The sequence below is a fragment of the Trichechus manatus genome, unplaced genomic scaffold, assembly GCF_000243295.1.
Source record: "Trichechus manatus latirostris isolate Lorelei unplaced genomic scaffold, TriManLat1.0 scaffold00104, whole genome shotgun sequence".
Taxonomy (NCBI): Eukaryota; Metazoa; Chordata; class Mammalia; order Sirenia; family Trichechidae; genus Trichechus; species Trichechus manatus.
Window position 1 is genome coordinate 1,712,866 of NW_004444040.1, and position 16,540 is coordinate 1,729,405.

Sequence of the window (16,540 nt, forward strand, 5' to 3'; positions counted from 1 at the left end):
GCTCCATGTCTTTCAGATTTAGAGTGAAGCCTATCTAAAGTGTATTTCCATCCACACTTAAAAAAACAAAACAAAACCAGTTGCCTTAGAGTTGAGAACGCCAAGTGTGTCAGAGTGGAAGTGTGCTCTATAGGGTTTTCATTGGCTGATTTTTTTGAAGTAGATCACTAGGCCTCCTTCTGAGGTGCCTCTGGGTAGACTCAAGCCTCCATCCTTCCAGTTAGCTGAGCACATTAACTGTTGGCACCACTCAAAGACCCCTATTCACGCTGTTGCTGTTATTAGTTGCGATGGAGTTGATTTCGACTCATGGCGACCCCATGTGTGCAAAGTAGAACTGTTCCATAGGATTTGCAAGGCTGTGACTTTTCAGCAGCAGATCACCACGCCTGTCTTCCAAGGAGCCTTTGGGTGGGTTCAAACTGCCAACCTTTTGGCTAGTTTGCACCACCTAGGGGCTCTTCCCTGCTTAATAACCCTTTATGGGCTCCCATGGTGTTATGGATCGAATTGTGTCCCTCGAAAATATGTGTTGTAAATCCTAACCTCTATACCCAAGGTTTGCTCCGCGGGAGAAAGATGTGGCAGTCTGCTTGCATGAAGACTTACAGCCTTAGAAACCCTATGGGACAGTTCTACTCTGTCCTATAGGGTTGCTATGAGTTGGGATCAACTTGATGGCAGTGGGTTTGGGTTTGTTTTTTTTTTTTTTTAATGCCTGTGGTTATAATCCCATTTGAGAATGGGTTGTGTTTGTTATGTTAATGAGGTGGGATTAGTGTAGGAGGCAGGATTAGGATTAGTGTTTTGAGTTTATCTCAAGATATAAACGACATTAAACAAGCAAGTGAAAGAAGCAGAGATGGGGGAAGAGAGATGCCAAGCCACAAGAAGATTGCCCAGAAGCAGAAGCTCAGAAGAGACAAGGACCTTCCTCCAGAGCCCAACAGAGAGAAAGCCTTCCCATAGAGCCTGTGCCCTGAATTCAAATATGTGGTGAAACCCATGTGAAATTGTTGACTACAAATTAGTAAATAAGAAAAAGTAGACCCATACCTCACACCATGCGCAAAAACTAACTCAAAATGGATCAAAGACCTAAGTATAAAATCTAAAGCAATAAAGCTCATGGAAGAAAAAATAGAGACAATGCTAGGAGCCCTAATACATGGCATAAACAGAATACGAACCATAAGTAACAATGTACAAACACCAGAAGAGAAACTAGATAACTGGGACCTCCTAAAAATTAAACACTTATGCTCATCAAAAGACTTCATCAAAGGAGTAAAAAGACAACCTATAGACTAGGAAAAAAAATTTTGGCTGCAACAAATCCAATCAGCAGCTAATCTCTAAAATCTACAAGATACGGCAAAACCTCAACAACAAAAAGACAAATAACCCAATTAAGAAATGGGCAAAGGATATGAACAGGCACTTAGCCAAAGAAGACATTCAGGCGGCTAACAGACACATGAAGAAATGCTTACGATCATTAGCCATTAGAGAAATGCAAATCAAAACTACAATCAGATACCATCTGTGATGGTTAAGATTGTACGTCAGCTTGGCTAGACTATTATTCTTAGTGTTTTAGCAGTTGTATAATGTTGTGATCAACCCCATGATGGAATCTGCTGAGCGGTACCGGCTGAGGCGGGTCCTGTGGCAGCTCACCACCCTCTCAGTTTCATCACTCTGCCTTCGGCCGGTTACTTTCTGCCTGCTCGCCTTGCCAAGGTTTTTGGCTTGTTCCAGACTCAGCAGCTGCCTCTTGTCTAACCTCCGGTTCGTGGGACTTGAGCTAGCAGCTTACCTGTTGATCTAAGAATTCATCGAACTTCTCAGCCTGCAAGCAAGAGTCCAGTTCCCCAAACTGCTGACCTTGGGTTCGCCAGCCCCTGCGGCTACGTGAATCAGGAGAAACCTTGTGGTCTTGTCTGCTGATCTTGGAATTCACTGACCTTCACAGCCTGTGAACGGGAGGCCCTCTCCGACCTGCCGACCTTGAGTTCACCAGCTTCTGTGGCTACGTGAACTGGGAGAGGCCTCTACCCTGATCTGTGGACTTGGGACGTTTTAGCCTCTACAATTGCATGAACTATTTCCTTGATATAAATCTTCCTCTCTATATATTTATACACTTTACTGGTTTTGCTTCTCTAGAGAACCTAGCCTAAGACACCATCTCACCCCAACAAGGCTAGCATTAATCCAAAAAACACAAAATAATAAATGTTGGTGAGGTTGTGGAGAGACTGGAACACTTATACACTGTTGGTGGGAATGTAAAATGGTACAACCACTTTGGAAATAGATTTGGTGCTTCCTTAAAAAGCTAGAAATAGAAGTACCATACGATCCCACTATCCCGCTCCTTGGAATATATCCTAGAAAAATAAGAGCCATCACACAAATAGATATATGCACACTCATGTTCATTGCAGCACTGTTCACGATAGCAAAAAATGGAAACAACCTAGGTGCCCATCAATGGACGAATGGATAAACAAATTATGGTATATCCACACAATGGAATATTATGCAACGATGAAGAACAACAATGAATCCGTGAAACATAACATGGAGGAATCTGGAAAGCATTATGCTGAGTGAATTTAGTCAGTTGCAAAAGGACAAATATTGCATAAGACCACTATTATAAGAACTCAAGAAAAGGTTTAAACACAGAAGAAAACATTCTTTGATGGTTATGAGGGTGGGGACAAAGGGAGAGGGGTATTCACTAACTAGATAGTAGACAAGAATTAGGTGAAGGGAAGGACAGCACGCACTACAGGGGAAGTCAGCACAACTGGACTAAGCCAAAGCTAGGACGTTTCCTGAATACAACCAAACATTTTGAGGGACAGAGTAGCAAGGATGGGGGTCTGGGGACCATGCTTTCTGGGGACATCTATGTCAACTGGCATAACAAAGTTTATTAAGAAAATATTCTGCATCCAACTTTGATAAGTGGCATTTGGGGTCTTAAAGGCTAGTGTCTTAGTCATCTAGTGCTGCTATAACAGAAATACCACAAGTGGATGGCTTTAACAAGGAGAAGTTTATTCTCTCACAGTCCAGTAGGCTACAAGTCCAAATTCAGGGCATCAGCTCCAGGGGAAGGCTTTCTCTCTCGGTCGGTTCTGGAGGAAGGTCCTTGTGATGCATCAGTCTTCCTTTGGTCTGGGAGCATCTCAGCGCAGGTACCTCAGGTCCAAAGGACATGCTCTGCTCCCGGCACTGCTTTCTTGGTGGTTTGTGGTTCCCATGTGTCTGTGCTCGCTTCTCTCTTTATATCTCAAAAGAGATTAATTTAAGACACTATCCAATCTCGTATACCTCATCAGTATAACTGCCACTAATCCATCTTATTAGATCATAGTGATTGAATTTACAATGCATAAGGAAATCGTATCAGATTACAAAGTGGTACACAATTATACAATACTGGGAATCATGACCCAGCCAAATTGATGGATATTTTTGGGGGACACAATTCAATCCATGACAGCTAGCGAGCTGCCATCTAAGATGCATCAATTGGTCCCAAACCACCTGGAGTAAAGGAGAATGAAGAACAAAGACACAAGGAAAGTATTAGACCAAGAGACAGAAAGGGCCACATAAACCAGAGACTTCATCAGCCTGAGACCAGAAGAACTAGATGGTGCCCGGTTACCACCAATGACTGCCCTGACAGGGAACACAACACAGAATCCCTGACGGAGCAGGAGAAAAGTGGGGTGCAGAACTCAAATTCTAGTAAAAAGACCAGACTTAATGGTTTGAGACTGGAGGGACCCTGGAAGACATGGCCCTGGACTCTGTTAGCCCAAAACCAAAACCATTCCCAAGGCCAACTGTTCAGACAAAGATTAGACTGGACTATGATATTCGTGAAGAGTGTGCTTCTTAGCTCAAGTAGATACATGAGACTAAATGGGCAGCTCCTGCCCAGAGGCGAGATGAGAAGGCAGAGCGGGTCAGGAGCTGGTTGAATGGACACGGGAAATCTGGGGTAGAAAGAAGGAGTGTGCTGTCACAGTATAGGGAGAGCAACTAGGGTCACATACCTATGTATAAATTTTTATGAGAGACTAACTTGAATTGTAAACTTTCACTTAAAGCACAACAATAAAAGAAAATGATAAATAAGAAGCACAAGTAAACCCGTGCTTACTTTGCTTACCTTGCTTATGGGATAATATGCCTCTGATTTACAGGACATGTATTCTGTAAAATATTCTTCCAGTTGCGTTTGGGTTTGTCTTATTTCTCCTCATGCTTAAATTCAGGTCATGCAGAAGCTCAAAGAGACAAGGACCTTCCTCCAGAGCCAATAAAGAAAGCCTTCCCCTAGAGCCGGCACCCCGAATTCAAACTTCTAGCCTCCTCAAATGTGAGAGAATAAATTTCTGTTTGTTAAAGCCCCTCCTTGTGGTACTTCTGTTACAGTAGCACTAGATAACTAAGACACATGACTTACTGGGTGACTGCCCAGGCCTCCCAAATTTAGGCAGTTCCTCTAGTACCCAGGGTTGTTGGGTCATTGCACTGACTATAGCATATGGTAACTGTCTGTGTGGTACACTTGGTGCCTCACGCATATCGCTGAGAAGCTCCTCCTAGCCTGAGGCTGTAACTAAAGCTTTCAACAGCCAGGCCGCCTTTGCCCCTTCCACCTTCTTTGGGAGTCCCCATGATTTCATGAAGAAGAAAGACGAATGACTTGGGGGGGGGCACCCATTCCTCAAGTCTAACCTAAAATTTGGGGATCATTAGTGTTTTTGCTTCAGTAACAGAAAATAGGTCATCACCTAAAAGGGTGGTTGCCACACTTGGATAAGCATCAGAATGACCTGGGGAGCTTGGTAAGAATTAGACCCTCCCTTTTGGTTCATGGGCCTAGGGGGCCATTTGGGAACTACCGACCCCAGGGCGCCAGGCAGCCGTGTGTTGAGCCCTGGGAGGAGGGAGATGTTAGGGGAAGGCCAAGGCCTGTCTCACAGGTGGGCCTGTTGGGGCACTTCCTACTCCTTGCTGTGTTCAGAATGCAAAGATCTGGCTTAGACGGTAGGTATGGGGAAGGGATGACGGGTTTGAGACTGATGGGATGAAGGGACTGAGGTCCCAAGCTTGGGAGGTGGGTAAAAAGACCGCGTTTGCTTAGCGCATGCCAAGTTTAACATCACAGTCAAGTAGATCAGAGCCGGCAGGCAGGAAGGAAGCTAGGGGAGCGGGCCTGAAGGTGGAGTCAGGATGGACACCCGATCTGGAGTCCCTTGCCCAGAGGGAGAGTTCTCCGAAACAGCTTAAGAGGTGCCCGGGGAGACAGCGAACAGCCCAGAGCACAGGGCAGCAGCGCATCACTGGCCCCAGGGTAGGGACGAGGGGGTTCTTTGCTTCCGTCAGCGTCCCTGTTCCACAGAGGGGCGAAAGCATGCGTAGGAGGGGGTGGAGGAGGCGCGGTGATCCAAGCACACTGAAAGCGCCCTCCGGCGGAGGGGACGGGTCTTGGCGCACTCAACCCGTCTCAGGAATGGCACCGCGGTCCCCAGCAAGGCGGGCGCAGGGGGGCGGCGCCACTACCTGCCTTCTAGCCCCTGGCGGGCGGATGGGGCACTGTTCCCTCGGCGCTGATGGTCAAGCTGTAGCCGCCGCGCGAGGGACGCCTAGGGAACCCGAGGCTGTCTTCCCGCTGATACCAGACCGGAAACCACACCGTCCCCTTCCGCCGGCAGCCCGCTGGCAGCCGGAAGTGTCCTGCGACTCAAGGCAAAGAAGCTTCCTGTGGATCCGCGGGATAAACGGGCTTCACCATGGCGTCGTCCTTGGCGGGGAAGAAGATTGTGTTTGTCACGGGGAACGCCAAGAAACTGGAGGAGGTGCCAGGAGGGCGTGGGGGGCCGTCCGGGAGATAGTTGAGGGTAGCGTGTGGCAGAGGCGGTGGGGATAGGCGGAGAAGGCGCTTCCAGGCGAAGGGAAGCACGTGGCAAGGGGCGCCGAGGGAGAACAGAGAGTCCGGCCCGTAGGGATGGGTCTGGTCTGGGGTTTGTGGGGCGCGGGGAGTGGGACGGCGGCCTGTGTGCAGAGTGGGGGAATGGGGGCCTTTGCAGATCTGGACACAGGGCCTGGGAGGTCAAGGGCTGTGGAAGCCAGAGTGATGGGGCCCTTAGCACCAGTCCCAAAAGGTCACCTAATTAACTAGATCCCAAAATGGGACCCCAGCACCCCTCTGGGGCTGGCCCAGAAGGGCTGGAGAGGGCATGGGATGGGTATCCAAACTAAGCCTCCCATACTTCACTACCGTCAGAAAGGTGGTCCCCAGCCTCTTTTTGCATCTGTGAAATAGAATGCGGAAGGTAAGCTTCCCAGCGCGATGGAGAGGAGTGAAGGAAGCAATGGTTCCAAAGTTCCTGCCCACAGGGGCAACATCACTGTGGCTAACTGGAAGGATTCTGGGGGTTGATGGAGCTTCTTTGGATGCAAGTAGCAGAGACACACGGGGTTTATCCAAGCCACCCGCTGATTCTTGTGGGAGAATGTGGTGTCCCACAGGACCTGAAGAGCCTTGTGAGGGGCTGGCCTGCCCTTGTATCCCTCACTCCGACACTCATCCCTGCCCCTATTGGGGTCTTTCTGCTTCATTATCTCCTGGTGGAGTGTGCAGTGATGCTCCTGCTGTACATCAGCTCTGATTGGCCTGCTCCAGTCAAGGGTTTGTGAAGCCCGATGATCCATGGCCTGGGAAGTGGAGTGGGGTTACCTGTGGGAAGTGAAGGGATGACACCCACTGGATATGTCTGAGGCAGACTAATGAAGTACAGTTGTTAGGGTAGCCTTCATTTGTCCACAGCAGAAGAACCAGTGGTGTCCTGTGCCAAGCCAGGGTGGCCTTCCCCAGAGCCAGAGCCCTGTGCTGATAAAAGGTTTGGATCCTACCACCAGACCATTGAAGCAGACAGCACATGCCACCCCAGTGAGCCCCATGCAGGATAGTGTGCACCAGACCCCAAGTCCATCTCTGCCTCTGGTTGAAAACATGTCCCTCCCACATTGAAGGGAGGGGCTGGAGTGGCTAGGGGAACCTCTCTTGAGAAGGTGGGCTTGAACTTGGCCTAGAATAGCGAGTTTTAACTCTTTTCATCCCACGTACTCCACTGACATCCTGGTGAAGCCTATGAACCCCTTCTCAGGAAAATATTTTTAAATGTATACAATAAAATGCATAGGATTACAAAGGAAATAAATTATATTGAAGTAAAATTATCAAGATACTACAAATGTGTTTGTGGTTTAGATATGTATATGTAGGTTTAGATATGTATACATGTATGTTATTGATGCATTAAAAGAGTTTGAGCTAGTAAAATAGCAAAAAAAGCCCCGTTGCCGTTGTGTCTATTCGACTCATAGTGACCCTGTAGGACAGAGGAAAACTGCCCCATAGGGTTTCCAAGGAGTGGCTGGTTAGCAGCCATAGCTGTTAACCATTCCACCACCAGGACCGCCTAGCAAAATAGGATTGTAAATATTTTGAGATATCTGCAACAACTGTAATTGGATATGACGTCATCTGTGATTTTAATAGGTTTAAAGTTCACAGGAACTGTTAATACTACTTTGGTGTGTCGCCTATGTTCGTTATTGAAGGAGATGCTACATTTCAGTTAGAGATTAGTGAAAATAGTTTTTTACCCCCCCACTATCCAATTTCACAGGCCTCGTGAATTCTGGATAGCCCCTGATAGAGAATTCCTGGCCTGTGAGGATGGGTAGGGTTTCTGGAAGCATTGAGATGGGAGAAGGGTGTTTGTGGGAGGGGGTCAGCATGAGCAGAGAGTTGAAGTAGGAAGGACAGGAGAGTGAGGAGATGGAGGAGGTGACCTGCTGGGGTGGGACCATAAAGGCTGGAATGAGGCTTGTGGGCTTGACTTGGTAAGCTTTAGGGGATTACAGGAGCCTTACCTGGTGAGAAATGTGGGCTGACAGCTCACATAATAGTGGGCATTCATTAACCAATGGTGATATATGTCCTTTGTTTTGGAACAGGTCATTCAGATTCTAGGAGATAAGTTTCCATGCACTTTGGTGGCTCAGAAAATTGACCGTATGTCTCTGTTTTGTTTTATTTTTAAAAGATGGTTCGATTTCTCTGTCTTGCCGTGACCTGACTCTGTGTGTCTGTTTCCCTGATAAGTGCCAGAGTACCAAGGAGAGCCAGATGAGATTTCCATCCAGAAGTGTCAGGAGGCGGCTCGCCAGGTGCTTGCCCTACACTAGTCCTCTTGGCCTGATGGCTCCCAGGACCTGTGCTCGCTGGAGACAGGCAGAGGGTAGTAGGGTGGACACGGTTGGTCGGGACTCAAGGACCTGCCCATGCCCAGCTAGGCCAGGGTCAGTTAATGTTGGCCTTCAAACACTGCCCTCCTTTTCCAACCTTGACTACACGCTGTTGCCCCGCACCCCCCCGCCCCCGCTGCAATTCTCAAGTCTACTTGTGCATGCGCATTCTTTCTCTCTAAATTCGCAGATACATTCCAGCCCCTGCCTTTGCCCCACACACATCCGCCCCTGTACTCATGCATCTCGATGGAACCGAGAAAGAGCACTTTATGAAGAGTCAGGCTGCTTAGGTGTGAATCTCAGCTCTCCTATTGCTGTGTCTGGAGCAAATTTTACAACCCACTGAGGTTTTGGTGTCCCTGTCTCTTAAAAGGAAGATAAGAGAGTAGCTGAGGGCTCTCCCTGTGGCTCTTGATGGATCTCCGCGTGTTGCTACCTCAGATCCCAAACAGCCATGGGCCTGGCCCCAGCCCTAGTGGCCTGGGAGTTCAGGGAGGGATGGGGCCTCCTGTGGTCCCTGGGCCACAGGGCTGCATGTCCTTGTGCTGCAGGTGCAGGGGCCTGTGCTGGTGGAGGATACCTGTCTGTGCTTCAATGCCCTCGGGGGACTTCCTGGCCCCTACATGTGAGTGTCCCTGACGCCCTGTCAGGGCCCTGGCCACAAAACCACCTGAACTGCAAAAGGATTGATTACCTAATGTTACACGTCATTAACTGTCTTGGCATCAGTGCCAATGTTTCTGATTGTCCTTGTCCCAAAGAAGGATTAGGGGTTGGGGAGAGGCATGCCTTTCTTTTGTAAAGTGTGAGAATGCCATTGTATAAGTAGATAAAGGAAAGAAGACCCACTTGTTTGAGAGGTACATTCGTGGGCAGATCAATTTCAGGAAGGAGGAAATAAGGAAGTTAAGATCTGAAAATTGATTTCCTTAAAACTATCTAGTGCCCTGGACCCCCTTAAAAGGTCTTTTTGTGTCTTTAGAGTACACATACCCTAATTCGAAGACTCTTGCATGGGGCTTGGGGTTATATATACAGAAGTGCTGTTCCTGGGTTTTGGATATGTTTGTCTTTAATTTTTCGATTGCCAGTTTGTTTGCCAAGGAGATGGCACCTGTATATACTTCCCCCCACAGCACACTGGCGTCTCCATCACTGCACATCCTTGGCAGCACTGAACTTTACGGTTTTTTAGTATTCAGCAATTTGCTGAGTGTGAAATGATCAAGTAGGGTTTTATTTTGCATTTCCCTCATTACCAGTGAGGTTGAAGCCTTCATTTGTTTATCAGTTTTTCTCCTATGAATTGCCTCTTGGCCTCCGTTTCCTTGTTTCCTTTTGGGTATTTCCCTTCATTTTCATTTGAGGCTGTCTTTATCATTTCCCTTTGGCTGTCTTTGGGCTCTAATCCCCACAGGGTACGACCTAGAGAGGTTGGTAGGAGGACCCATGTGCTTCTGTGTTTGACCCTCCTTTATTTCTCTTGCAGAAAGTGGTTTCTGGAGAAGTTAAAGCCTGAAGGTATTACCCCCCTTTGTCCCTTGCCTTGGATCTGTTGGGAATCTGGGGATCGTCTAGGGAAGGGGCCTCAATTAACCAGGAGATCCAGGTTTCAGCCCCTGTCCTGGGGCCCCTTCACCTCCATTTCCCATCTGTAACCTGCGGCTCACACCTTTCCTGCTTGCCTGCCTCCAGGGGACACAGAGATGTGGAAGGAGTGGATGGGGGTGAGGTTGAGGGGGCTGTGAGTTGGAGGCACAAAGGCATTTAGTTGATTCTAGGTCTCTGAGAGGGCCGTGGCCCAAGTGGCCACTGGCATATCATTGTCTCAGCCAGGGCCTGGCCTGGCCTGGGACCAGGGTACTGCCTCTTCCTGGGCCCCAGTAGTACATACCCTGTCACCCACAGTTGCAGGGCAGAGTGTTCCCTTTTTAGGTGCTTTCACAGACACTTTATATTACAGAACATTTCAAATGTATACCATAGTAGAACAGTAAAAGGAATTCTCATGTCCTCATTACCCAGCTTCCAGAGTTGTCAGCAACAAAGCCCATCTTGTGTCTATAATCCCTCTTCAATCCCCCCCACCAGCCCATTATTTTAAAGCAAATCTCAGACTTCTATCATGTGTAAGTTCTTCAGCCTGTATCTTTAAAAGATAACGAAAATTTTAATAATTATGGTACTGTTGGGGGCAGTGGTGGCTTCAGTGGTAGAATTCTCATCTTCCATACAGGAAACCCGGGTTCAGTTCCTGGCCAGTGCACTTGAAGTGCAGCCACCACCCACCCGTCAGTGGAGGCTTGCATGTTGCTATGATGCTGAACAGGTTTCAGTGGAGCTTCCAGACTAAGACAGACTAGGAAGAAAGGCCTGATGATCAACTTCTTAAAAATCAGCCAACAGAAATCCTATGGCTCACAGTGGTTTGATACTGTTGTGCATGGGGTTGCCATGAGTTGTGGGCCAATAACAACATACTCTCGTTAACTAAAATAATTACCAGTAATTTCTTAATATTATTAACACAGCCAGTCAGTGTTGAGATTTCCATGGCATTTGGCTGATTTTCTGATTTCTAGCAAATCAGCTTGTGCTAGAGGGAAGTGTGTATACTTAGAGCCTTCACTTTCAAACCCAGTTCCTGTCCTGCCTCAGCCCCTTGTTGGGGACCTCCCTCTCCACCCGTGGTGGGCTTCTCCTTGGTGGTAGTGGGGATTGCTGGGCAGCACTGACTGTGAGCTGAGCCCTCACTGTACCTGCCCACAGGTCTCCACCAGCTCCTGGCCGGGTTTGAAGACAAGTCGGCCTATGCACTCTGCACGATCGCGTTCAGCACTGGGGACCCCAGTGAGCCTGTGCGCCTTTTCAGGGGCCGGACCTTGGTGAGAACCCACTTGTGTCCACCCACCCGGATGCCATACCCCCACATGTCACCAGAGGGAGCTGCGACTTGGAGCAGATGCTCCAGGGTCTTCAGCAGGATGGTGGTGTAAGGGCCCCTGCAGCCAGAGTTAATTAATTAGTACCAGGGCTTTACTGAGAGGCTTGCTTGCAGACCACAATCAGAAGTGCTGTCAGTCCTGAAATCTATTTGGCCCCTGGAGTGGATGTTTCAGGAAACCATTACTATGGTAACAACTGGTGAGAGTTAACATACCCAGAACCTCTGGCACCCACGCCCTCCTGGGAGGCTAGTTTGGAAATTAAAGGTGACAACTCCCAAAGCTACATCTACAGCCCAGACCTCCAGTCTCTTTATCCAGCTGCTAAGGCTCCAGCTTCCCTTAGCTGTTTCATGGCCCTTCCGACTGTATAGAATCTTAATTCTTCCCTAGATGTTTTTCAGTACTCCCCACCCACCCCCACCTACCAGACCCTTGGGTTCATCTGTTTCTCAGAGGGTCCAGACCATCCTCCCAGCTGGCCTGCTCTCCCTCACATCCTATCCATTCTCTCCCAGTGGCATATCACTCTGCTCAGACCCTTCCCTGGCTTCCTGCTCTGCTCAGGATAAGACCCATGTCCTCACCATAGTGACCAAAGCCCTACGCTAGAGGCTCCACTGGGGGCTGTACACAGATGTTTCATTTTGCCCTGCCAGGTTAAAATTTTAAAACTTAGTTGTCTGCTACCTTCACAGAAATGTCCACTTCTCTTAAAAAATCAGAAGCTCAAACAGCCACAGGCCCAGCTTCCTGCATAATGGCTGAGTAGCAGCTGCCCTGTTGATGGGGCCTGTGTCACTATGTTCCCACCATCCCGTTGTTTCCCCAACTTTGGCTGCTTCACGCGTTTTTGTTGCTTGCCCCACTTCCTCTGAGGCAGCCTGTTTGTTCGTTCTGTTCTCACCTGTGCTGCCTAAGCCCCAACTACATTGTCCTTTCTGCCACTCAGCTATGCCAAGCCTTTCCCCATCTCCGGACCTTGGCACCAGCTGTGTCGTCCACCTGGAATGTTCTTGACCCAGCCCTTTATGAAGTCAAAGTGTCCTCGCTGAGGTCTTCCCTGACCTCCCCACCTAAGTCAGTCCCTCCTGTTGCCATCAAACTGAGCACCCTGTCTATTCTCTTTAAGGCACTTTACATTTGGTAGCTGTTAATTTGTTTCCTGGCTTAAAGCCTATTTTGCTCAAGAAATGATCCATTCTGTGAGGGCAAGGCTAGGCCTTGTGTTTCCTCAGCGCTGAAAACAGCACCTGGATCGTTGTAGTTGCTCAAAAAACATTTGTTACAGGAGTGAGGTCCAGAGTGGTTCAATTGCTGGCCTTGGTTACACCTTCCCACTAGCAGAAGCTGGATTTGCATTTGGGGCTGATCGATTTGGCATTATGTGACTAATCCCTGTCCTTTTCCACTTCCAAGTTAGGCTTATTTTCATTTTCATGGCAACATGACATTTCATGACACTGGACTATAATTTGTTCTGTTCATAACATTTTCACATTGGAATTTGCCTGTTAGAGCCAATATTTAACTTAGCTCATTTACGTGTGGGTCACTGTCATTGTATTTAATTGTTGTAGCCTCCCTTGTCCTTTGAGAAATGCTGTAATAGTAGCAGGCATAGGACTTGTCTGCAAAGGTCAGAGCCCTCAAGTTCCTGTTAGGAGAAAATGGTTATTGTCAGTTTTTGAATTCTTCAGTGAGGTCATAGTTTAAAGATGTGGACCCGGGGAAGCCGGTGGACTGATCAGGGATGTGGTTCTTCTATGTGAGGGGAGAGCGCTTCCTACTCTGTATTTTATTTAGGACTTCAGCAAACATTTGTACTCACTCAAGGGTCCCTTGAATCCATCATTTTGAGTAAATAGGGTTTAACCAAATTCACAAATAACCAAACCCACCGCCTGCTGGCTTTCTAGTGCATGTCTTCTATGTCCAGTGACATACCTGTTGTCCCCTTTTCCTATGGCAGGGCCAGATTGTGGTGCCCCGAGGCTGCCGGGACTTTGGCTGGGACCCCTGCTTTCAGCCTGATGGATACGAGCAGACGTAAGCCCCTGGGATGTGAGGTCAGACTAGACATGGTCTGGGTTGGGTCCGCACCCCGCCCAAGTGCAAGCATGCAGATATGGGTTGGGGCAGGCTCTGAGGGTGCCGTTCCAGCAGAAGGAGGCTCTGCTGGGGTGGACACAAGGAATCTGGGTGGCCCAGTGACGGTGGGGGAGGCAGCCAGGCGTAGCTGGGAGGCCAGGGCTGTCTGGCTTCAGTGGTTTCTCTCTAGCCTTGGCTGGTTATGTGTAAACCAGTCGTTATGTGGGATGATTTTCTGACTCCCCTTTCATCTAGTTTCAAAAAATGTTAACAGTTTTGCAGCCTTTGGTGGGCACGACATTAAACCCCGATGAGTGCCACACGTTCTCAGTGTTTCGTACTGACCACCCCTTAATTGCATGAGACACATCAGCTAGTATTGGAATCAGAGGCCTTCCAGGCTGGAGGGGCCCTCAGGAAGCATGGCCTGAGGCCGCACAATAGTCAGGTGGCTGTGAAGCAGTGCTGTCTGAGAATGTTCTTGATGACATAAATGTTCTGTATCTACACTAATACAGTAGCCAGTACTCACTCACATGTGGCTGTGGAACACCTGAAATGTGGTTTGTGCAACTGAGGAACTGAGTTTATGTTTATTCCATTTTAATTCCGTTAAATAGCTACGTGTGGGTAGTGGCTACTGTACTGGACAGTGCAGATCTGAAATGCACAGGTGGGGTTTGGGATTCTCAACTCAACTGGGGTCCTGGCATGGAAGACAGGCCACTGGCCTGCTGTCCAGGTCCCCCACCTCCATGCATTAGAGGAGGCTGCTGTGTTTGCTCTGTCAGGCCCTGCTGCTTCCTGTCAACAGATGACAAAGCTGATCAAACATCAGCTCATCCCCTGTTCCCAGCTTCCCTTAATGAGTTTTGGACACAGTAGAATAAGTTTAACATTCCTCCAGGCTTGCTAATATGGGTTCCTACTCTACAGCGGAATTTAAAATTCTATCCCAGTTTCAGAAACAACTTAGGCTGCCAGGTGCTGTGGCCCTGCTACCCTTCCCTGGGTACTCCTTGAGCTTTGGGCTTGAGTGGGGTACACGTCTTCCTTGAACCTGGCTTCCCTTCTCCCTGAGCTGCTGCTTGTCACCCTTTAGGTACGCAGAGATGCCCAAGGCTGAGAAGAACGCCATCTCCCATCGCTTCCGGGCCCTGCATGAGCTGCAGGAATACTTTGACAGCTTGACTCTCCCTGGGGCCAGAGGAAGCCCCTCAGGCCTGGGATCCGGGGAGAACTAGCCTGAAACTTCTCCCATCAGCAGGTACCCCTCAAGGCATTTCCTTTAGGGTTACCGCTTCCTTGGGGTGTTGAGACAGCTTCGCCAGTCCTGTCTGAAGGAGCAGCTGGCTCTGCTTGGAGAAACTTTGGGCAGGGGACACCATTTCTCTTGTCTTGCGACTCAGTGCCCTACCCCACAGCCTTCTTGCCTAGGATCCTGACAAGACCTTGGATGATAAAACTGGCCTCGGCAGGATTTAGGGTTTGGGGGAGAATCATGCAAGGAGGTATTTTTCACGTGCAGCAAATAAAAATTCTGGAAGTTTCTTGCTTCCAAAGTAAACTGGATTCATCTGCTTTTTGAAACCTGCCCTGGGCAGATGCCTGTCTCCTGAGCCCGTTTTGGCAGGTGGCGGGAGGCCTTTCAGGTGGGGTGTGGGTGGGCAGACAAGGGTAGCACTGTGTCTTGAGAGTGCTTGTGCGCCCTTGCTAGCTGGAGTGTTACATCTTCTCCACCTGCAGTCTTACAAATTCTTCAAGTCTCAGATCGTGGGCTGACCTTTTCCATGCCAGGTCTGCTGTCCACTCACTGATCTGGTGATGCTACGCTGACCTTCGTGGTCTTGGTTCTGGGGTGGGGGAGGGAGGTGTGAGGGGGTGGGCAGTGTGGGATGTACGGTGCTTTTGCTTTACACTGTTTTATCAAGAGCAGCTAAAATGCTGGCTTACGATCATAAAGCCAAGTTCATTTTTATGGCTTTGTGTGTATGGGCAGGGTGGGAATGAGTCTTTGACCCCAGTTGGGTTGACATGCCATAGTTGAGCCAGGGGGCTTCAGGCCCCTCAGGAGGCCTGGGTAAGGTGCCCCAGACCCTCACTGTGCCTTGGTGAGGAGCCATTCCATGGGAGGAACTTCAGGGGCCCACGGTGGCTCCTTTGCCTTTCCCGCTGGTGATGCTTCTGGTAGGACGTGCCCAGCCCTGAGGACAGAAAAGCCTATTGTGTTCAGCAGGTCAGGGCAGGTGCCCTTGAATGCTGGGGGTCCCTCCCAGGCTTCCATCTGTGCTCACAGGCAACTCTGGAGAACTTCATCTCCAGCCACTGTTCTCAATCCTGGCAAGATGGCCCAGGGCCTGGGTCTGCAGGCTGTGAGGACCGTTTCCTCCCCTAAACTGTATTAATGCATGCGGCAAGGGCAGGAAATCACCCTTTTGCCTCTCTTGCCTGTGAGGCCCAGCTGGGTTGTTTCCCCAGAAAGTGCCAGTGCATTGGGCCAGCCTCCTCTGGGTGGTTTCCTTGGTAGGCGTGTGATGTCTGCCGGGGCTCAGACATGGGGTGGCTGGGGCCTTCCTGCTCCGGGCCTGGTGGGTCTGGCCATGGCCTCACCTGCAGGGAAGGCCCAGGCTACCAGGGAGGGGCCCTGAAGAAGCACATGGCGTGTGGGTAGGGTAGTGGGCCAGGACACTGCTTTGAGTTTGCTGCTTCTCCCCAAGTTCTATCCTAACTTTTGCTACCCATCTGTTGAGAATATCCTTGTGGTCACCCCACCTGCCCAGGGGCAGAATTGCTTGGTTGAAGGGTACAGTTGTCCTTTTCCCCATCAGTGCACAGGGTTTCCTATCTCCCATTGTCCCTGCACCATCCAGCCTTCTAATTCTTGCCAGTCTCCCAAGTATATGGTGATTCATGGCTGGGGCTTGCATTTCTCTGATTACCAAGGAGTTTGATGCAGCATCTCTTGCCACTTCTGTGTCCTTTTGGGCACCCCCTTCTGTAAAATACCCGTTCACAGTCTGCCTCTTTTCTGTTGGGGTGCTATCTTTTCAGTTTTAGATGTAGCAAATGCTTTCCTTTGTCTGTTAACCTCGGTCTGTGGTGCATTTGTCAAGCCAGTGTCCTTTAGGGTGTCTGTGAGCACGTGCTTC

The 16,540-nt window shown here is 49.2% G+C and overlaps 1 protein-coding gene across 1 annotated transcript; it reads left to right on the plus strand.

The window, feature by feature from the left end:
• The first annotated feature begins 5,758 nt into the window (after positions 1–5,758).
• Positions 5,759–14,915, plus strand: ITPA (inosine triphosphatase). Its single transcript, XM_004383024.2, has 8 exons — positions 5,759–5,894; positions 8,062–8,119; positions 8,210–8,274; positions 8,907–8,980; positions 9,845–9,876; positions 11,125–11,240; positions 13,273–13,349; positions 14,494–14,915. The coding sequence occupies exons 1-8, from the start codon at positions 5,829–5,831 to the stop codon at positions 14,633–14,635; spliced, it is 630 nt and encodes a 209-aa protein (XP_004383081.1). The 5' UTR covers positions 5,759–5,828; the 3' UTR covers positions 14,636–14,915.
• The last annotated feature ends 1,625 nt before the right edge of the window (positions 14,916–16,540 follow it).

What these genes read in the sequence shown, in the direction of transcription:
- ITPA (XM_004383024.2), top strand. Translation starts at nt 5,829, where the DNA reads ATGGCGTCGTCCTTGGCGGGGAAGAAGATTGTGTTTGTCACGGGGAAC. An exon ending in ACGCCAAGAAACTGGAGGAG is followed by an intron (nt 5,895 to 8,061) that starts GTGCCAGGAGGG and finishes GTTTTGGAACAG; the next exon opens with GTCATTCAGATTCTAGGAGA. An exon ending in GGAGAAGTTAAAGCCTGAAG is followed by an intron (nt 9,877 to 11,124) that starts GTATTACCCCCC and finishes ACCTGCCCACAG; the next exon opens with GTCTCCACCAGCTCCTGGCC.